The sequence below is a fragment of the Caloenas nicobarica genome, chromosome 1 (genome assembly GCF_036013445.1).
Source record: "Caloenas nicobarica isolate bCalNic1 chromosome 1, bCalNic1.hap1, whole genome shotgun sequence".
Classification (NCBI taxonomy): Eukaryota; Metazoa; Chordata; class Aves; order Columbiformes; family Columbidae; genus Caloenas; species Caloenas nicobarica.
The window spans coordinates 16,833,687-16,856,033 of record NC_088245.1 but is presented as its reverse complement, the minus strand read 5'-3'; the positions used below and the strand labels follow the sequence as shown (position 1 = coordinate 16,856,033).

Below are 22,347 nucleotides of genomic sequence, written 5' to 3'. Positions count from 1 at the left end.
TGAATAAAAGAAGCTTGCAGTTTTGGCCTTAGATGGAAAACCTGTTAAATACATGGGCCACTGGGAACCAATACAAATGTCAGCATAAAGATTTATCTAATCAAATGAAACAATACAATATTAATTCAGTTATTTCTAAAGTGCCAACACTGTGAGTATGAAAAATGAATGCAGAAGATGGAAAGATACCACCACCACCATTCAGTAGATTTGAACTTATTCTTTATGATGCACTTTCATCAAAATTTGTAGTTGCCAGGTATCAAATTTGATTCATGCAACATCAATCAATCCACTAAGAAATACATATTTTGGTGAGAAAATTAAAGTCCATATTTATGTAAAAACTGTTTTGAAACAAAAATAAAACAAGATTCATTTTTACAAAAAGCTTTTTTTTTTTTTACTAACAGAATAATTATCTGGAAAAAGTAATTTCCCACATGAGATAGATAAAGGATGATAAATATATTTAAAAATGGAAGATTCTGCATATACATAGTTATATACCATTAATATTGAAGATATGCTTTCTGGCAAAAAACTTCTCATGCTTAAAAAACGCACCTTAATTGTATACTGTACATTACAACATACGGTAGTAAGAAACAGAAGTAGTAAACAGGTTATATGTGAAGAAAAAAGTTACATTACAAGACAGATACAACTATGACAAAAAATTAAAATGTTCAGTTTTAACAGTATTTGAAGGCAACTCACAATCATTTCAGAAGTTTTGTGAAATTTAAGGCCATTAGTTCTAAATAAAATGTATCCAACACAAACTCACAAACCCGTGTATTTTGTAAAAACTGTACATGCAAAACCATTTTATAATTATATATGAACAGGCATATAATAAAATTTTTGGGTAGTTCCGTACACAAAATGTGCACAAAGCAACATGGTTGTGCAATTTTTAAACCAGTTAATTAACATTATCATTCATGCACCGTGAATGGAATTGTGATTAAATGACAATATTAAACCCAAATATTAAGAGCCAGCATCCCTTTGAATGGGCAATCTAGACAAAAAAAGTTAAAATTTTAAATTAAGTTTAAAATGGTCCATTACAAAACATCTGCTGTAATTACTCCAAAAGACTTTTTTGATGCAAAATTTACAGTGCTTTAAGGAAGGCATGATAAGGTTTAATGAGCTCAGTGAGTCAACTATAATACTCTGATAGTTCTTATTTGAGGTAATTTTCTTTAATTACTTATAGCAAGTAATTCTTCTAATTTGCTTCAGTAACTAGTTTAAAAAACTGCAAACTTAGATAAACTTAGAAATTGGAGAATGTCTGAAAAAATACACATACCACCCCCTCAAAGTTTGGAGTTAGTCATAAGTCTCATGCAATTACGATATTCACATTTTAGGAGCTAAATGGTGAGATGAATGGATCACTGAGCACTGATTGAAGCAACTCAAGTATTAGAAAACACATATATATTTGTCCTTTTCTTAGCTTTCCTTTGTATTTGTCTGGACAAACATTCAAAGAGATATTGCTTCTCTTGTTATCTTGTGACAAACTATTGCAAGCTAGAAGACATGTGAGTCAATATTCCAAACTTTTATTCTTAAGAATAGTTATAAAAGTACTGAAATTTAAAAATAGTAACATGTAAACATTGATAGAGAGTAATAGCATTCCTATACATTTATATACACACAGTATTCAGAGAAGACTATATCTTCTGAGTTGAAATCCTGACTTGTGCTTTCCTCTCAAATAAATACATCAAAAATTAGGAGTTTTTGTCAAAAAAAAAGGGACTCAGAGAGAACATCAACATTTTTCTCCTAGCACTTAAAAGCCTTCCAGTTGCTCATGCAACCATAGGACAATTTTGGTACGTGAAGAGAATTTTTCTATAGCTCCAAAAAGCTACGAGAAGCTACTTCTGCATCCAGGGACTCCTGACTTGTGACAAACACTCAGCACTTTGGTGCTGTCATATCTGAGTCTGCAGCACGTGAATGGGGGGGGTGTAGGGTGGCGGTGCAGGCGATGGCTTTATCCCTCTGACTCTCATGTAGGACAGAAACTGCTCTGGGATCTCAGCTAACACATCTTTAGCGAGTCTCGCCATGCTTAACACGTGGTTTCCACTTCTGTCAATGTAATCTCGGAATGGCACAAACTGCAAAAGAAAAGAGATGTTCACACGGGTCATTATGCAGACACAGAATACATTTTACAATACAAAAATGAGAAAGTTTTATCTAGGGAGTTAGAGTACATGAATATACTACCTTACACAGTTTATATACATATTTTTCTGTTATATTATGTATTTTATATATACACATATCTCAATTATTAAAAATCCATCTTCTAATAGAAACAGTGTCATGCTTTCTCTTGGGTAAACTTCTCATACGCCATGGCTAGCTCGGACTGCTGATTAGATGTTTCATCAATATATTTGATTTATCTCTCACCCCCTTTTCATACAAGAAGGTAATTCTGTCTCAGAAAGCTATTCTTGGCTTACTTTTCCTGCTCGTGGGGCTCTCCTACCAAACTGCTTCTGCTCTGGCAATTTGTGAACAGAATTTTTGCCATCTGAAGTGAACAAAACAGAAAGGATGACTTTATATTCTTGACCATTCTGCATTACGCCTAGTAGAACTATGAACCATCTGAACAATTTTTACATGGTACTAACAAACTAATGAAGAATCTAAGCAAAAAGGATTGGATTAAAAAAGGAACTTTTAATGTGATACTCAGATCTGCAACACGTACAAAGAGTTAGCTACCCAGCTCTGGCTCAAATTTCGTAATAATTAATGAGATGCTTCTGCTACTGGTATAGAAAAAAAAAAAAAACAAAACCCAACAATCTAGGCTCCTTGATTTTTATTCACAACAGACAGCATGCAGGGATGTAGTGGGTTAAGCCAGCTCATGGGTTATGTCAAAGGGAAGGCTGATTTGAAATTCTGCTTCTTGCTCAGGTTTTGGAGCCTATCTCAGGGCAACAGCTGGGTGACTTTCCAAAACTGGGATTCAGTGTCCAGAGCTGCTTCTGGTACTGACACGCTACGCTACGCTATGCTGGAATTCAAAGCCTAATGGTGCCTTTCCGTTCCCGCTCTCAAAACAGGGAAGATTTGTTAACTGTTGTACTCCAGGATAAAGCTAGAACTGATTAAGACGTCAGACTCACAGATCTCTCATCTCTTGGCTGAACTCTAAAATCTGAAGACTTTTTTGCCCATTAAACCAACCAGACAGATTTTGATTTCTTGGTTGCACAGCAAAAAAGGCTACAGATTAAATTCCATTTTTCTAAAAAGCACTGAAGTTTTCAAGATTTAGGGGAACAATGAATTACAGTGGGAGTTTAGCCTACACTGTATTTCTGAGATCCTGAGAGTTTTCCAGAAAAAAACAGAAATAAACAAGAGATCTACTAAATATACTAAACAAATAAAAAAAGAAACTTGGACTCCCCCAGTCCCCCAAAAAACCCAAACCAAACAAAACAAAAGACCCCCAAAACAAAGACAACATCTCAGCAGTAAAGAACTTTAACTTAATTAAATAATTTTTATGACAACTTTGGAAAGCACTTCTCACTCTACACTTCTGAAACCTATCTAGGCATCGATCTCCTACTAAAACGTATTTAGAATTCAAGTAATAGATGACTTTTTGCATAACTCTCCTGAAGAGTTAAGTATAACTCTCAAATTGCCAGAAAAAAAGGCTTCAAGCCAAGGATTTGAACTACATTGAATCAAACTGAAACCTGTCACCAAATTAAGTGTAAACAGCTACTGCTTGGGGCACTTCCCCAGGAAGCAGGAGATCTGCAGTTTGCCAGAAGATGATGACTTAGTCACGGAGTTGTTGAGGCCAGAAGTGATCTCTAGAGACCCTTTGGTCCAATCTTGCTGCTCCAGCAGAGCCAGCTCGCCCAGGCTGCCATGGTCAACAGGACTGCAAGAGCAGCCAGCAAGACTACGCAGTGAGAGCCGCCTTTATTCCAGATAGGAGCATCCTTTCTTTACCTCTTCATTGGGTGGTGGCCAAGAATGTATCAGGTATAAGGGCAGGAGAACAACAGGCAAAAAGGAACCTGATTTTAGGGTATTAAGCCGGGGTGCGAGGTATCTGCCGTTCCATATTTAGCTGTCTTACTCTTTCTGTGTTTATTCAGTAACTCTTCAGTACAAAAGACAAGCACATACTGTGACATTTACTAGTACTGAATCCTCCATCTCACAAAAAAAGCTCTAGCAGTGTTCAGAAGCCAGCCCAGCACTGCCCTGTTTCAAGTGCTTGTTCCTTCTTAAATTCCATCAACTCTTCTGTAAGAATACACCTGACTGTCCCCAGAAGCACGAAGTTAGAAGAATAACAAACCAAAACAAGCATCTCTGTAGTCTGCTGGTTTACACATTCAGCTGGGAAGGGATAAGCTTGGTGTTCATTTCCCCCTCATGTGCTTATTCATTTCCTAATGCAATGCCAGTCGTATGTAAAAAGCAGATGGAACCTGAGTTGAAGAACAAAATGTGTCCCATCCCAAGAGATCACCTTACCCTACCCATTGGTCTGTGGACATGAAAACTCAGACCACAGTTCCGCAGCAAAGGGATGCTCCTCCAGCAGCCTAATCGTTGAAAGGCAACTATACAATATATTAATAGATGGAATGAATTAGTTCGCCCTCCCTTCTCCTTACAGTATATATATATATTTTTATATATATCAGAGGAGCTGGCGTAACTATGGACAGATAAGCATACATACAGATATGCAAGGACAGCTGGCAATGCCAGCAGGGCCTAGAGCTGCCATGTAGAAGAAGCAGAGGGAGCAGAGGAACAGAACCAAAGATGGAAGAAAAACCAAAGGGAAACCGATGGAGTGTAAAATGCTTCTTCTATAGTCTGAGAGTTTAATTTAAAAGGCTAATATACAAAATTTTCAACAGAAACAAGAGGTAGATTACTACAAGCAAGTATTTTCCTAAAACTTCTTAAATAGAAAAAGGATAACAAAGGAGCAGAAATGAAATAAACTGAGGAAAATTGGTACACGTATAATACAGAGTCCTTACAATACGTACATATACTGGTGAGGAGGGAAAAATGAATGTCATGTCTTTACCTGAATTGCAGTCAGTAATAAACATAATAGATATGGTGACTCACTGTTAGCAGGAAATTTTTTCCCCTACTAGTTTAATTTAAATATTTCACAATACTGACTGCTAAAATTAACAGTTAATTTCACTGGCTAATTTTAACTAACCTAATACACAAAAAAAGATAAACTCCTTATATTTGAGTAGTTAATTTTATAGAAGTAAGTTGTTTTAATCCTGCCAGATACAAACTAAAGGTCATACAAATGTAAAGGTTTTGACATTATCCCTTTTTATTTATTTAGCTAGCCTATGATGTATTTGTTAGTATTTCGACAGAAAAAGAGCACAAAATAATACTACCTTCGGGCAATTCAATATGGCTTGGGGCAAAATTCTGATTGAAACATATTAATAGTAAATAAATGTTTTATTGCATTTCTGATGTGCAATGAATTCTAAAGAAATACAAAAGGGTATTCATTGCATACTACTTTTATTTCTCAGCAGAAATTAGAATATTTCTGATGCACAGTATTTTCAAAATCTTGTTTATAACAATTGAAGAACTCTATGCATTTATGCCTTTGGAATGTAAAACCAGCAGCTTTTGGACCTGCTGTCATTTGGAGAAATTATGTATAACTACGTTGTGTACATTTACATGCATTTAAATATAAGTGCAATGCATGCCAGAGATATCTGAATCAGCTTTAAAAAGATCTGACATGGCACATGGCTTTGCAGAAATACTCGTTTGGGGTCCAGAAAAGTTACAGTTCCTGCATATATAAATGAAAACAAATATACACATTCCAAAGTTCATCAGCTGCAACATGACCTTAGTTATTATTAACACATTATCACCTGCAATATGAGCTATTCGTATAGCTCAGTTATTCAAAACATATATATTCTACTAATCGACAATAATATAAAAATCCAACCTGGCTTAGAGAGAAAGAAGATAAAATAAGCAAGAGGAGAAGTAAGTGAAGACTATGAATTTTGACAAGTAGGAAGAACAAAAGGAGAGGAAGAAATGGCAGATCTAAGGAAAGGTTTGAATCTAAGGATGCCTGTCAGTGTTTAAGAGGCATTTGGACAATGCCCTTAATAATATATTTTAACTTTTGGTCTGCCCTGAAGTGGTCAGGCAACTGGACTAGATGATCATTGAAGGTCCCTTTAAACTGAAATATTATATTTCGTAAATGTGTTCAGAGGCTTTCAGGAAAATACACCTTTCATAAAAGAATTAGTTTCAGACAGATATCATTCTTCCTGCAGTCATCAGGTTGATCCAATTTTTCAGTAGTTTGCTGCTTTTCAAATGTCGACTTTAATACTTTAGCAAGCAGGGACTAGTGTGCTGAGCCAATGTCTTTCTCTTTGTTTTTTTCCACTTCAGTATCCCATAAAAATAAAAAATGCATAGCTAGTTAGTTTTATTTGATCAAGAAAATAATAATGAAATGAAGTTTCTCCAGGGGAGCAGGTAATCAGGAAGCACGATGGGGTGCCTGGAGAATGGATGAAGCACATTGTTCGGACAACTGTGGAGTTCTAGAAATCTGCAGCTCTGAGGGGAAGGGGGATTACACTGGGTGTGCATGTGCACGCAAAACTGCTATAGCAGCCTGCCAGGGTTGCCTAGGTTTGAATGACAACTACGGGGAGGACTGAACGACTGTACAGAGCAGGAACAGAACTGGAGGACTTTGGCAGAGAAACGGAGGCGTCTGTGGAACGCAGATGAGAGTAGCACTCTTGGGGCTTGGTTCGGACAAGTAAACACAAGTCGCAGAATCATAGAAGAGTTTGGGTTGGAAAGGACTTTTAAAGGTCATCTAGTTCAACCCCACCCTGCAATAAGCAGCAGCATCTTCAACTAGATCAGGTTGCTCAGAGCCCCGTCCAACTTGACCTAGAAAGTTTCCAGGGATGGGGCATCTACCACCTCTCTGGGGAACCTGTTCCAGCTATCACGTGATGTTCATTAAAGCACGAGACATCTGCATGGTCGTGTGTGACAGACACAACATAAGAACTGGGAGACACTCATGCTCTTCTGGACTGGCAGTCAGAGGCAAGAAAAGACACCGTAGGCATCTCAGATGCACTTGTTAGAGATCTAGGTATTGCCGACTTCTACAGAAGTTGCAGTTTTTCTTTACAGTATTATATCATAGTGAGATTGCAGTACAGAGGCACCCAACTCTTCTCCCATGGCTGTATAAGCCTAAGACTTTATATCAGTGTGCTACCAGTTAGGGGTCATTTCCTAATAAATGCAAATCCACTGCTATGCGTTACATAAAGGCTAATAGATACCACAGAGAATTCCGGAGCTTGTTATGAACACCTCAAGATAAAGTATGTCAATGCTAAGGTAAAATCATAGGCAGGACTACAGAAAGAAACAAGAATTCAAACAAAGAGGATCAGTAAAATCTAACCATTAAATTTTTTTCTCCCACCTGCACAATGTCTCTTTCTGCAAACTTTCCTCTTGAAGAAATCCTCACTACATCACCATCCAGTTCTTCCATAGCTTAAAAAAGAAGAAAAAAACCAAGAACAATTAATCTATGAGTTCAGTTACACAACAAAAACAATCTTACTGAGATACACTTCAGAGCCACAAAGCCAACAATTGTTATTTAGGTAACTCTAAGATCATTTGTGCCATAAAAGACACCATGCTTTGCAGTTATTTTGCCCTTTTTCATACTGGCAGTTCATACTTTCTGCCTTTATTGTCAACTTCAGAATAAAAGAGACCATGATAAGGTATTCATCCTTCCAGCTCTCAAACCAGCAAGTATATCTGTTTTGTTAAGGCTATATTTTTGCTTTCATAGGTGGAGAAGAATTCATCTTTAGCAATTATTCTTACAGAAGATATCATGGGATACAGCACAAAGACACAATAACTCGCATTCATACTGGAAAAGCAGTGAATGTTAATGCACGGGAATGAGGAGTTCTTAAAAAAAATATTCAACTTATTATTTTATCTTTCTGAACAGGATCCAGGAAAACTAAAATTGTCCAGATACCCAGAAGCCACTCTAGGTAGAACAGAATACCTTCTCTTTGGTCAGTGTTGAAATGGATGGAGTTGGGATCACAGATTATTGCTCAGCCGTTGGATCTGTAGTCCTACAACCCTTCTTTGAGCATACTCCATGAAAATCAAAGCCCTGCATCACTGAGCTTCTCAGGGTTTTACAAATTGGGCCAAGTTCACTGAAACCAACATTTGAAAACCTAGTTCATCCAATGCAACAACTAGAAAGCATAAATGATGCTATCAGGAGCCAAGTTCAAACCAAACAAAAGAGCATGTTTGTTCAAAGAAAAAATTAGTAAGTCTGTACGGTACATTGCCAGTTGATGCTGCTGATGTAAAAAACGTCCATGCGTTCAATTCAGGAGACTGAACAAGTATTTGAAGGACATATCCACTGAAAATTTCCAAAATAGACATAAAGCACATCCTGCTCAGGAAATTCAAATCTAAAAACAGTATTCAAGGAAGTATCATATTTGCTTATTCTGTTCTTAACATTCTCTAGATAACAACCTATGGCCACATCAGATAAAAACAGAGCCCTGATCTGACCTGTTATAGCCATCCTCACATCCTTGTGTAAAGCTCTGCCAAATGTATGTGCCATCCTATCTGTTGCAGTTTAACCCCTGTTAGCAACTAAGACCATGATAGCCAATTGCTCACTCCCCTTATCCCCCAAGTAAGATAGTGGAGAGAACTGAAACGGAAGGGAGAAACTCCTGGGTTGAGACAAAAACAGTTTAATAAGTCAACAAAATAATAATAATATACTAATATATATATATAAAAATATATATATAGTGCAACCCCTCACAAAACTCCAGTCATGCCAAATCAGCCAGTCCCAGAGAGGAGAGCAGCCTGGTCCCGAACAGCTGATCCCAATGAGAGAGAGCAAACAGGCAAAAGGCCCAAAGGCCAACTGCAAAATGGCAGAATGGCAAAACTAACACCCAACACCCAATGAAACGGAACTCCTGAACAGAAATAACCAAACTAATGACCTGGAAGACCCAAACTAACCAGCCAGACAAGCTGGCTCCAGCTTTACAGTGAGCATGACACTAATGGTAGGGAATATTTCATTGATCAACCTGGATGTCAATTTAGACGCTGTCCCGTCAGTGCCCCTCTCCTATCAATTTTCACCTGTAGCTGGATGGTTGAAGAAGTCCTTGGTTTCCTTGACAACAGCCCAAATATCAGTGAGTTCTTACATTCGTTCCATATCGACTCCAAAACAGAGCTAGCTACTGAAAGAAAACGTTAACACTATGCTATCACATTATTCTTATACTAAACCCAAACCAAATGACTGTGTTAGCTACTAAAGATTCTAACTGCATGAAGAGAAATGAACTTAATTTCAGTCAAACCATCATACTATCTGAGCTCCAGACTTTTAAGAAACCCTCTGGTAGCCCCCAGCGGCTGGGAGATTCAGGGGGCAGTGATACCTGGAGAGGAATAGCTTAGTCTCTCTACAGCAGAACTGAAGCTTGACTGGCATTGGGATTGTAAGACAGTGTTCCTGGAACATATACCCTCCTACACACAGACTTCTTCAGCATCCATATCAGACATGGAGTCTGTTTTTTTTCCAGAAGGAATTTCTGTGGATGGAAAAGTAATTTCTCTGCCCTCTTGGACACTGAGGGACTCTAGATTTGGCACACACCTCACAAGTGAATTTCACCGAGGCAGTATGGTCATGGAGTGTGGGTCCAGAGATGGAAACTGTATCCTGCACTGTAAACAGAATCCTGCCTTAATAAAAGCAACAGCGATGGCATCTCAAGAACCCTGAAAAGGCAACCTCCAGAAGTAAAAAGAAGACAGAATCTACATGTCCTGACTAAGTTAAGGGGAGCCTGGACAAACCCAAGGACTGGGCAAACAAGGAGAAAGAGAAAAGGCAAAGGAGGGGTGACAGAAAAGTGACATATGACTGGAGTTGGAATTCTTAGGGGGGAAAATGAAGTTTGCAACTTTCCCTCATATGCATTTATGAAGATAAACTGTCTTTTTCATTGCTTGTGACATACAACCGTCTGAAGTATAAGCATCCACCTTGACAGTCTCCTCAAGGAATAAGATACTTAAAATTATCACTAATATATCACTTGGCAAAAAGTGTAAGAAAGTCAACTTTCTATAAACTATCATTCTTGTGTTATTTTTTCCTCTTGTTTTCTTACTCTTAGAATATTGTACAAGAATTAACATTCAAGTCATTAGTGACTATTTACATTATACATCTGCGGTAGTACTAAGTATATTTCACATACAAAAGAATGTCTAACCAGAAATATCAGAATTAAAAAGAAAGGATGTAGGACTTTGAAGAATAGATATACAGGGAATGTCTGCACTTCATAGTGAAGTGATATACATGATGGCACTTAATAAATTAGTCCAAACAACAGAAGCAGCTTACTTATTGCAATAGAGAATGGTGTTCTGGAACATCACATGACAGAATATGTAAATAAGCCTGGTAATTTCTTTCCTACTGTAATATTTTCTCAATGCTGCTATACAGTGAGGCTCACTCCCATTATATTGTGAAATGCAGTTTAACCCAGGTCACCTCCTCAAATGTATTTATTTTTCGCAGTATTTTTTACCACCGTAAGAACAGATGATCAATATTTCCAGTCAGCTGAGACTTAATAAGGCCACTAAATATCCGTGCTGAAGAAATTCAACATTACTTGAGTATGCTTACTTTACCATGGGAGCTTTTTTCCACTCATCTTCTGGAGCTCTGTAAATGCAGAGCCCCCATATGGTTCTGTGACTTGAGCAGAGAGCCTGAGGGGCTACACAGCTCCACATGGTAGCTTGAAATCATACTCAGTTATCAATCAATCCAGCTGGAAATGTCAACAGCCCTTATTGCTTGTTCCATATGATGCTCTTACAAAGAACAATATTTGTTTGAAAAGCCACATATTACAATAGTAAAATGTAAACAAATATTAAAAATTATAGGAAAAAAATTGAACACTTACCATCAAACTCTGCTGGTCCTACCCCCACTATAATTATTGACATTGGAAGCTTTGAAGCCTTCAAAAGAAGAAAAAGAGGTTTAACGGATTACATAACCTATGCCAATAATATGTGAGATCTGAGGACAATTGGAATAAAAAAAAATGCAGAAGTTATGTTTTAAAGAACAATTTTTTCTTCCACCTGAAAAGTTGAGTTGTGTAAACTGTCTGCTTAAAAGGTACAAAACATCTTGGATGAAGATAGAAAGGAAGATGATTATTTTATTTTTTTCTTTATAAAATCTTGGAATACTATAGGATCGTAATTAAACACAAACTATGCTAGGATTTAATACTAATCTGACAACTAAGATGACAAATTTCTCTTGGAAGCTTCTGCAAACTGACATTAATTGCAAATATGTACCCAGTAACAGTTTGATGTGTATTTAAATGTACTTTGCTGTTTCTCGATGTTACATAGCTGCCTGGCACTATGTGACATTATTTTTTTACGCAGGTCTTATGCCAGTTCTTCTCAAGAGAATAAATTATCTGAGTAACATGTATCTTATATTTCTTCCATGAATGAAATTTTATTGAAGTCAGTCATCCATGCCACAAAGTAAGTCGGATATCGAACTGTCTTACGGTAAGACTTTTAATTTTATGTAATCTTTTTCATTCAATGAAACAAGGCAAAGATGATATCTGGCTTTCCCTGAATAAACTCTCTGTAAAACCTTTAAAATGACGAAGACAGCATTATAAATGCTGGATTCTCCTGCCGTGATAGTAGCAGCAGATATCTGTTACTTTAAAGAAATGATCCGAAACTGCCTCTGTTGAGGAGGGTAACAACTAAAAAAACCCATCACCAAATGTCAGGGTTAACAACTGTTCCTTATTGAGATATTCTGCTGAACTGTGAAATTTCTACAGCAATTTTAAACAGGAGTATACACTAGCCAGAATCATAGAACTACACTTTCTGCTTCACTGAATTCTGAAGCCAAGTGGTTTTAGAACATACTGTTATATTTTTCTTTTGGAATATAAAACGTGTTTTTCTCCCTCATTTAGAAGATATTATCATTTTAGGTATATCATCAGCATTTCCCATTCTTCGTTTGTCATAATACTATATATAAAACCAACTTTCTTTAAGTAGCTTTACAGTTAATTACTGTAAACATGCTATTTAAAACAATGAAAATATCCCATTCTATAAATCACTATTTAATGTTCTATACCACTATACATTATACACTATGTGCTACATACTGGCTGCAAATTCATCACAGAGTGTTATTACATAGTCAGGTTTCCAGCTAAAATTTTGTAGCAGACTAAAAGAACCCCAAAAAAACCCTAATAATCCCTTGTTAGTCAGAAACTAACGTGCTACTGAAGATAATAGTTTAAAGCCCTGGGCAAACAGCTCTAGGTGGCCCTGCTCGAGCAGAGGGCTGGACAGGATGACATCCAGAGGTCCCTTCCAACATCAGCCAGTCTGTGATTCTGTGATTAAGGTCCACAAATACAGTGTAATTGTATCTGAATTAGAGTGTACTGCCTAAGTCAATATTAGTGAGTATGGATTATTTTCCAGACATGAAGGCATTTCTTAGAACATAACCCCTTCTGTTTTTCAGATGTTTTCTAGAATCTTACCACTTGACTGTAAAGAAAACATCCTTTAAAGAAATTCCTACTCAGACAGACAAAGTATTATGTGACACAATGTATATGAAACAGTAAGTGGCAAGGACATGATAAAGACAGAGTTAAACTTTTGCATATAAACTTAAGTGCTGGCATTTACTGAATGACAGTGTAACCTTTAAACAGTTTGGTAAAACAGAACGTGTCTGACATATATGCTGTAATGAGAAAGATGCCTAAAAGCACAATTAGTGCTAAAAAAATGAAATATACTCTTCCTGAGTTTTATACATATCAAGTTGCATTGAACATCACTGCCCTTTTTATTATTTTGGATATTATTAAAACAGAAAAAACCTGCTATTGAATAGCATTTAATTAGTTCTGTCATGGTACGCTATGCTCACAGTTCAAAGAGTATACAGAAAACCAAATGCATCTTCTTAAAGATAGCAAATATTCCCAAACGTCCACTCATTCCAAGCTAACAGCACATCTGCTGTTATTTCCAGACAGTCGTAGGCTAACAGCTATTATTCCTGGAAATTAACTATTACTGGAAACAAGGTTTTTCTCTGTCTTAGTGGCAAATTATTTACTTAATCTTACAAAATATCAGGCAACTGGACTTGTTGGTCTCATATGGACTTTAAATTGAGGGACAAGTTAAATCAAGAGCTGCTTTTTTTGATCCATGGAGCCTTTTTGTCACCAAACTTCTAAGCTGAACTAGAGGATGAACCTTCAAGCTAAAAGCTTGTTTATCTGCTTTAAAAGTGGTTTATCCTATTTTAATACTGGAAGAGGAGAGGAAGCAAAGTGGTGCCTTCAAACACAGTTGTAGCTCTGGGTATGAAAACTTACAGGTGGGATGTCAGAGTCCTTATTAACACAGGACTCTGTCCTTGTTCTGCTGGCTAGAACTTGAGGGCATCTTGCTCTCCGGGGAAAGAGATGCAAGAACATTTCAGTAATATTTGCATGTGCACCCTACAAACCAGAACGGTATTGAGTGTCTACCGGAGGTAGTGACAGCGGGCCTCAAAAAACAGGCTGCCTAATTCTACGCTACTCATTTTGACGTGATGCTTAATTATTTTAATGTAGGCTTCTCAGCCACCACTTCACTAGTAACTAGATCCACTGTGGTATGTTCTAAACTATTAGTATAGATCTTTTCAAATCCTGTCTGGTAGCTAGCTGTTTCTGTGCACTTTCACCTGACATCTCCTAGGTGCAAAAGTGAAACTTGTTCGTAATACTGTATATTAATTATAAGCATAGCTGATTTGAAGAGAAAAATACTGAAAATAATGTAGAAACTGAGAAACGACTAAGAATTTTTAAAATTCCAGGGGACCATTTAGAAGGAAATCAGATGACTGGTATGCTTGCCATTTGGGATCAGAAAGTTTGGAGCAGTTTCTAAAAAGTGGTGGTGGTGGGGAGGTGTGTGCATCAAAGCTGTCTGCAGTTACTAGAAAGAACAGTTCACTATGGAAAATTGCATGGTGGAATGTGCATGAGGAACGAGGAGGCAAGAATCAGATGAGGAAAACCATATGAACACATGGTGTCAGAGAGGAGAAGTATCATTTCCCACAGAACACTAGCTAATTAAGCTGAGATTCAAATTTTGGTTTCTTTTTGTTTTTATGCATAATAAACTTCTGCTGTTTGGAAAAAAAAAAGTTAATTTATGGAACAAATTTAGTGCCTTAAATATTAACTGTTTTATTTTATTGCCCCAAATATTAATTCCTAGAGATGTAATTCTTTTGCATTTCAACACTTTCAGCAAAACTTACATTTACTATGGATTCTTTTGTCTGAGCCATATCAGAAATAACTCCATCTGTAATAATGAGAAGAACAAAATACTGGGAGCCATCTTTTACTGAAGCGGCATATCTAAGGGAAGAAAAAATAACATTATAATAGTAAAAAAACCCCTTTATACAAAGGAACAAATATGAAAAGAAGCTTTATTCTAAAATTTTCACTACTAAGGACTAATAAAAATACAGAAATAAGATGCAGTGGATTTCAAAAGTAAAGACATTCATAATTAAGATGGACTACTCTTGAATGAGAACATCAGAAAAACATTAACTAATACGATATTGATAGTGATAATCTGCATGTGTTGAATCAGTGAAAATGGGAACTGTATCACTCTGAAGAGGAGCATGGACAAAATGTGCTTTAAAAAATCATGAGTTGTTAGAAAGTCTAAGTTATTTAACAGTTATTACCTCTAAGGAACATACCTTGGTATGAAGGGAATATGCATATAGGTTTTATAGCACAAATACAACCTATGAGGAATCAGCACATTACCTAAATATTTCATTAATTTTCTTCTTGTCTTACAAAACCAGGTTACTTACTGCTGACCACACCAGCAGACTTACAGTTCCCATTTATGTGCACATTTGTAAAATGGCTGAACACGCACCCTGCAGCCTTGGCTTAGATATTCATCTCTTTGTACCACCCACACATGTGATTTCAAGATTCAAACTTCTCCCTGTTCAGTACACAAATACAAGACAAAAAATATCCAGTGCCATTCCAGTCCTGCCTCAGCTGAAGGACCCAAGAAGCAACTGCTCTTTGAAAATGAGCAGCTTTTGAAGATTTGTAAAGTCCTGAAAGATAGCGAGTTGGTAGCAGCCACACTGAACTCTGTGGCCTGCATACCAGAAATGAAGACTTCAGTTCATTTATCTTCAACTCCCAAGGGTCAAAGTGTCCTACATAGTCAGTGAAGAACTTTTTTTTTTGTTTTTGCGTGTAACAGGCCTCTCCACTTGCTGCTTCACTTGACAGCAGCCAATATACTTACGACTTTTCCTGAAGGCTCTTGGTGCTGTCAAGGAGTCAAATAGTAGAACCTTGTGATAAAACTGGTGATAAGCAGTATGGAGAGCAGGCCAAAAAAAATATTAGTCTCCATATGAATACTGTGGAATGCCCCAGTACAGAATATGACTTGCCACTATCTTATTGGGCACTGAACATGAAAGGTCTGTGTCACCAAACAGGATCTGTTCTAATGATGCTCATGGTGATTGCACGTGCTTAGTAAATTCTAACTCTGATGTTATACAGTGCATTTGCAAGTGAGTACAGCCAATATATAAGATGCTGTGACCACAACATTTGGAAAGTTTGGAGGAATGTGTGTGAAATGGAATCTACAACTCACATAAAGCCGCTATTCTCCTCTCTCTCCGTCCCCAAGATAAAGACAGGTAGAAAAGCCACATGGACAATGAACCTGTTGAACATCTATTTACATGCTGGCAGTAGGAACTGGTAGTTAAATATGTAGATTAATAAGACCTACTGTGGAATACATTTTCTCCACCATGCAGAGACTTTTTTAATCTCATTTTTCCACAATGTTTGTGATCTTTTCATTGATGACTGCAGTGACAAGGGATAATAAGATGAGAGAGTAAAACAAAAATTCATTATTCTTTCTGAGCACTTAATACTACATGCCTACACTGAAGAAATGGCATAGAAATTTGGTTATTTTACAGAATAACACATTCTGAAGTCTTCTGTAAGAAAGATTTTCTATGAGGAGGGGAGATAACAAACGACACTAGGTAGAAGCTGGTGTAGATAACTCCCTAGTCAGGGGAAGGATAATAAACTCATTATCTGCTTAAAGAGCTTCTGAAGAGTTCTGAGATCACAATGGGATAGTAATATCTGACACAGTTTCCAGAGATTTCATCAGAGGCATATTTGAAGTAGGAGGGATGTGGGAAGAAGTTTCTTTGAGACTGAAAGTAGGTTCAAAGAGTAACTGCAGCTAGATCATAATTTCTACTACCATGTATATTAAAGTCACTAGAAGAGTGAAGAAACCGAATGTTGAAAGAAAATTATGTTACTGAGAACTGGGCTGGAACATGGACTATATTAAAGATGATCATGCAGCAGAAATCCTCAGGAAGATACTTAACTTTTCCACTATGATACAGTGTGATTTACTACCAGAAGGAGTTTCCAAAGTTTACAACCACTTGATATTTAGACAAAAATTCAGTGGAAGAACTACAAATGCAGGTGGCAGGCTTCTGTAATTCTGCAGAAGTTGACAAATATTCCTGAAAAACAACTGGTGAGAAAAGGAACTCAATTTATGCCAGTGCTATGATGGTACTAGATGATGAATTGCAATTTTTGCAATGCACAGGAGGCTTGAGGTTAACTGCAAAATTCTGAACCAGCCGGCTCAGCTGATATGATAGTTCTAGAGAAGAAGAAAGAGCCAGAAAAACCAATGGGTTAGATTTCCAGTTAACATGGCTAATACAGACAACAAATGCCTGGAATTCCATACATGGAATTCAGCTCTCATAAGGATTGGCATATTTCCTCACAGTCGGAAAACTGCTACTGGAGAGACCCTGTCAAAGAGAAGATAAAAAGGAAACAGCTAGTTGCTAAACAGAAGCAGTGGAATATACATGTACATAATTTGCATGGTATGATTCAAAGATGGAACAACTAATCCCAATGATAAATAACTGAAACCAACCCAAGCCATGCTGGGGTGCACAGAAAATTCTTTGCACTATAGAACTTGCAAATTATTTTTCTTTGAGCTACAGAACTACCAAGAGCAAGAACAGACAGTAAATAAATATTTTTTGCTACAATTACATACTTTGCAAGCTCATAAATAAAACATTAATAGTACCATGATTTATGCATCCCTAGTGCTTTATTTTATAAACACTAGTTCTTTCTCTGTATCTATAAATAAAATAAAATCTGTTCAGGTAGTTACTTGGCTAAATTAGCTGAGCCATATCACTTTTCCTATACCAACACACAGAGGGATACTCTAAGTGATGATCTTGTCTGCCACAATAAGGCAACATTATCCTCCTTAAGAAACTTCTACAAACACAAGAAGGTTTTACTTCGAGAAGTTAGACGAGTTGTTGCATAGCACAGCACTGTGGGTCCCCAGTGGTGGCTGCTGGACTACTGCCATAACAGCACCACGACCAGCTGGGAACTGTTGCGACAAAGACCCCTGGAGAATTTTGGTTACATTTTGAACATTTTGAGATTAGAAGAATGACATATGCATTTAAAAAAGTAATTTTTAAAAATAGATTTATGTCTTTTTTGTGAAGCAAAAACTCTATGCTCCAAAGGACAAAAAAGGAGCATGGCAGAGTGATCTCTCAAAAATTTTATTTCTTCTGAGATTTTAACAGAGGGTGAATCAACTAGATCACTTGTATTTCTTTTTAATCAGTGATGAAATTCTGCATAATACTATCACACGGTCTTCAAACCTACTCAAAGCTACAGGTTAATCATGTTAAACTGAATAAACAAAACAACCGTAAATACCTTTTTCAATGTTTAGCATCACGCAACTGTTAGGCTTTTGTATGTGATAGTTGTACTGACAATAAGACGTTTCTGTGAAGGACCTGTTGTGATGCTTACCTGGCTACATGATTAATTACAGGGGCAAAGTTTGTTGGTCCATAAAGCTGTACAGATTTTAGACTCCTGTAATATGCCTCCATTACACCATCAATTCCATGGCAGTATGGATTTTGAGGGTTTCCATTCTAATGAAAATAAAAGAAGATGAATCACTAAATGTAATTATGAAGCAAAAATTATGTAGGTTAGTGAACACTACCCAGTGTACATTTTTAAATGGCAAAGACTTAAGCATTCTAGAATCTATTCAGAGAGTTTACTACAAGCGACTAATGTAAGTGCCATGGCTGGTTGTGAGCGTTAACTGCCTAGGGAAGGAGGCTCTAGCAGTCTCATGCTATTGTATGTGCAGCCTGAATCACTGGAACTGGTTCCTAGACATAAATACCATCTTAACTAGAATTAAACAGTCTTACATGCAATAGTAACAGGCATTTCCCTGTGTGGAGTTAAGGTATGAGTTACAGGGCAGATGTAAAACTGGAATCATGTTTAAGAGCACAGTTCTGGCTCAATTACTTCTTATTTTAAAAACATGAAAAAAAGAAATGGTAGCCAGATTCTGATGTTCATGCACTATGTGAGTATAAGGTAAACTATAAACTCTTCATTCTTTTGGTACACTGTTCTACATTGGAAAACTGATTTTCGAGCTGGTATAGACAGATGAAGAAACTAACTTATTCTTTGGGAATCCACTGAAATGGCTGGGACAGTAAATTCTTTGGGTAGGCATTTACTACCTATCTCCATAATGACTCTGTAATAAGGATACCTATTTACAGATGACAATACAAACATAAGCTAAATCCCAGACTAATGACCCAATGTCAGGCCAAACAAATGATCCATGTAAGGCTTCAAAACATTCCAAATAACCTTACTCTATGTGCCAACACCTCACTGTCTTAATGTACCAGTATCTCATTCTGAGGTAGAGTATACCTTCCTGCGAATCTGGAAAAGCAAAGGAGATTTTTAATGGAATTGATCTAGAATGTTAAAAGAGTGTTGAAAACACTGCTTAGCATTAAATGGGAGACACCTACACGGAGGAAGGAAAATAAGACTGTTTTTTCCTCTAAATTAGCACCATAATGCCTCATGAATTAACTGGATTAATTTGAGAAACCACTTTCAAAACTGGAAACAGCCAAGAATAAGTCTGCTGTTTTAATAGCCTAAAGATTATATGTACCAATATATCTGAACTTGCTATATGGAAGTCCAAAGCAAGTCTGTGATTCAAATTAGTATCTGCAATTGCACCTGTTTTAAATTACTATCCATGTGGAAAACCTTTCCTTGAGATAAGACATATGTTATTGTTTTCTAGCACAGGCCGACAGAAAAAATACACATCTGCAATCACCAGTCTTCTGCTATGTCTTTGTTGCTATCTAATTTAAACTTACCTGATATAACTACACTTGCTGTAATTCTGACAACTTTATCTTACAGAAGAACAAAAACCTCAAAATAAGCAAGTAGATAAACATCTACACCAATCACAAGCATCAGTTACAACACATCAGGCTTTCTGCAAATCCTGTTACATTTTAGGTTTGTAATTTAACTGGCACATGGACCTGCCTCAGATTTGTTCTGGTCACCCCAGTCTTATAGTCCACTTAGTTATCTCTATGTCTCTGAATTAGTAGCCTGGTAAAGACAAAGAGGTCCCAGAAAATGAGAGAGAACAATAACATGAATAATGAAAGACTATCTTGGATCATGATTCACTTGCTTCTTAAGATAGAACAGCTTCAATCTAAAGTCTTTCAAGCATCTGCTTCTCATGCTGCCATGGATGAGCTTAAAGATAATTACTTTATTACTATTTTTGGCCTACAGGGACTTCGTCATTCTGGATTTCCATCAGTAACATCACTATGATGAAAAATTTTGAAATAGTCTTTTAGACAGAAGAATTAGCACATTCTCTGTTCTCTACTTGTCCGGTAATCACTTACGACTGAACCTGAACTCCAAAAATGTTGTAGTAAAGAAATTAAAACCATTTATAAATATTTATTTACTTACCAGTGCAAATTCATGTGATACTCTTCCATCTGGAGGGAGTCTAGCTCCAAAACCTAGAGCTGGGAACATTTTATCACTATCATAGTCCTGAATTATTTCACCTACTGCTTTCAGTGCCATGCCATAAGCGTTCAGCTGATAGGGATTCATGTAGTGCAATGAAGTTGGCTGTGAAGGGTTACCTGTTGAAGCAAGGATCAGATTTACTGTAAAATGGAAACACTTCAGAATTTTCTCTCTTAAAAATTATAGAAATCTAAGAAAGTAGAAATTGTAAGGAAAAGATCATTAAAAGAAAATGAACTTATTTCCTATATAAATAACTGTGGTTGTATCAGGTAAAAATGGGGTGTTCTGAATACATTTTTATAGGTTAACAGCAGTAGCTGTAAACCTTTTCAGCATTGAACAGGCAACAAGAAACTGTGATTAGACTTAGAATCATAGAATGGTTTGGGTTGGAAGGGACCTTTAAAGATCATCCAGTTCCAACCCCCCTGCAATGACCAGGGTCACATTCCACTAGACCAGGTTGCTCACAGCCCCGTCCAGCCTGGCCCTGAACACTGCCAGGGATGGGGCATCCACAGCTTCTCTGGGCAGCCTGTTCCAGTGCCTCACCACCTCATGGGGAAGAATTTCTTCCTTATGTCTAACCTAAATCTGCCCTCTTTCAGCTTAAGGCCATTACTCCTTGTCCTATCATTACAGGCCCTACTAAAAAGTCCCTCTACAGCTTTCTCCTAGGCCCCCTTTAGGTACTGAAAGGCTGCTACAAGGCCTCCCTGGAGCCTTCTCTACTCCAGGCTGAACAGCCCCAACTCTCTCAGCCTGTCTTCATAGGAGAGCTGTTCCATCCCTCTGATCATCTTCATGTCCCTCCTCTGGACTCGTTCCAACAGCTCCATGTTTCTCCATGTTGGAGGTCCCAGAGCTGGACACAGTACTCCCGGTGGGTCTCACCAGGCCAGAGCAGAGGGGCAGAATCACCTCTCTCGACCTGCCGGCCACACTTCTTTAGGCGCAGCCCAGGACGCAGTTGGCTTCCCGGGCTGCAAGTGCACATTGCCTGGTCATGTTGAGCTTCTCAGCGACCAACACGCCCAAGTCCCTCCCCTCAGGACTGCTCTGAATCCATTCTCTGCCCAGCCTGTATGGCTACGAAATCCCTCTCTGGCTTGGGATTGCCCCAAGCCATGTGCAGGATATTCAACCTGGCCTTGTTGAACTTCATGAAGTGTAAATTTGCATCATTTTATAATATGGTATACACTTTGAAGACAGAATATACAAAAGCATTATGACATTCTGAAAGCAGCTTTGGAGGAGGATCACAACTTTGCTTCATCTCACTGCAGCCTCCCTCCACCTTAAACTCCTTTCTTTTGCCCCTCTCAATGAGGTCTTCTAAGTTAGCCAGTTTTCTCCCAGCAATAAAAAAAAAAGCAACAAAAAAAGTACACAAACATTTGCAAACTGCTCCTATCTGTTAAATTTTATATTTAGCTTTTTCAATTTTTATGTGTTCTGTTTGCCCTGCTTTTCTGGGTAGGAACTGGCCTCTAGTCTGTTGCTCAGCAAAACAGAAACCTGATTCCAGGTGGTGCCAGGCGTACAGATAATCAATAACACAATGAAGTTAAGCAAAATACTGATATAGACACACAGATACGCACACTTAAAACTGAACAAAGTGCATACATACACAAGACTTTTATTTTTTTTTTCTTACCATTTGAGGCTGTGAAATCAATAGCTACTGTGAAATTGATTTGGGTTCTGCAGAAAAAGCAAATATAAATTTTATTAATAGTTTTACTGTTATGTGGAAAAATAAACAAGAGATGATAACGTTGTTTGTGGACAAACTGTAGGACAATGACTTTCTAATACAGGAAATAAACACTGAAAATTCTCTTTTTTAAGGTTCCAGCCAAGAGCTACATAACGCTATTTT

The 22,347-nt window shown here is 37.3% G+C and overlaps 1 protein-coding gene across 3 annotated transcripts in view; it reads right to left on the bottom strand.

Annotated features, from left to right (window-relative positions):
- Positions 1–693: 693 nt before the first annotated feature.
- Positions 694–22,347, bottom strand: part of CPNE8 (copine 8) — a 107,239-nt gene continuing 85,585 nt past the window's right edge. For 2 of the 3 annotated variants that reach the window (XM_065627366.1, XM_065627384.1), the window contains 7 exons: positions 22,123–22,169; positions 20,391–20,572; positions 18,345–18,472; positions 14,663–14,765; positions 11,208–11,265; positions 7,595–7,668; positions 694–2,153 (listed from right to left, as the gene is read on the bottom strand). In XM_065627366.1, the coding sequence (XP_065483438.1) occupies positions 1,965–2,153; positions 7,595–7,668; positions 11,208–11,265; positions 14,663–14,765; positions 18,345–18,472; positions 20,391–20,572; positions 22,123–22,169 (781 nt within the window). In that variant the 3' untranslated portion in view covers positions 694–1,964. Of the gene's footprint in view, positions 2,154–7,594; positions 7,669–11,207; positions 11,266–14,662; positions 14,766–18,344; positions 18,473–20,390; positions 20,573–22,122; positions 22,170–22,347 lie in introns of those variants that run through there. The other variant, XM_065627374.1, reaches the window with a different exon arrangement.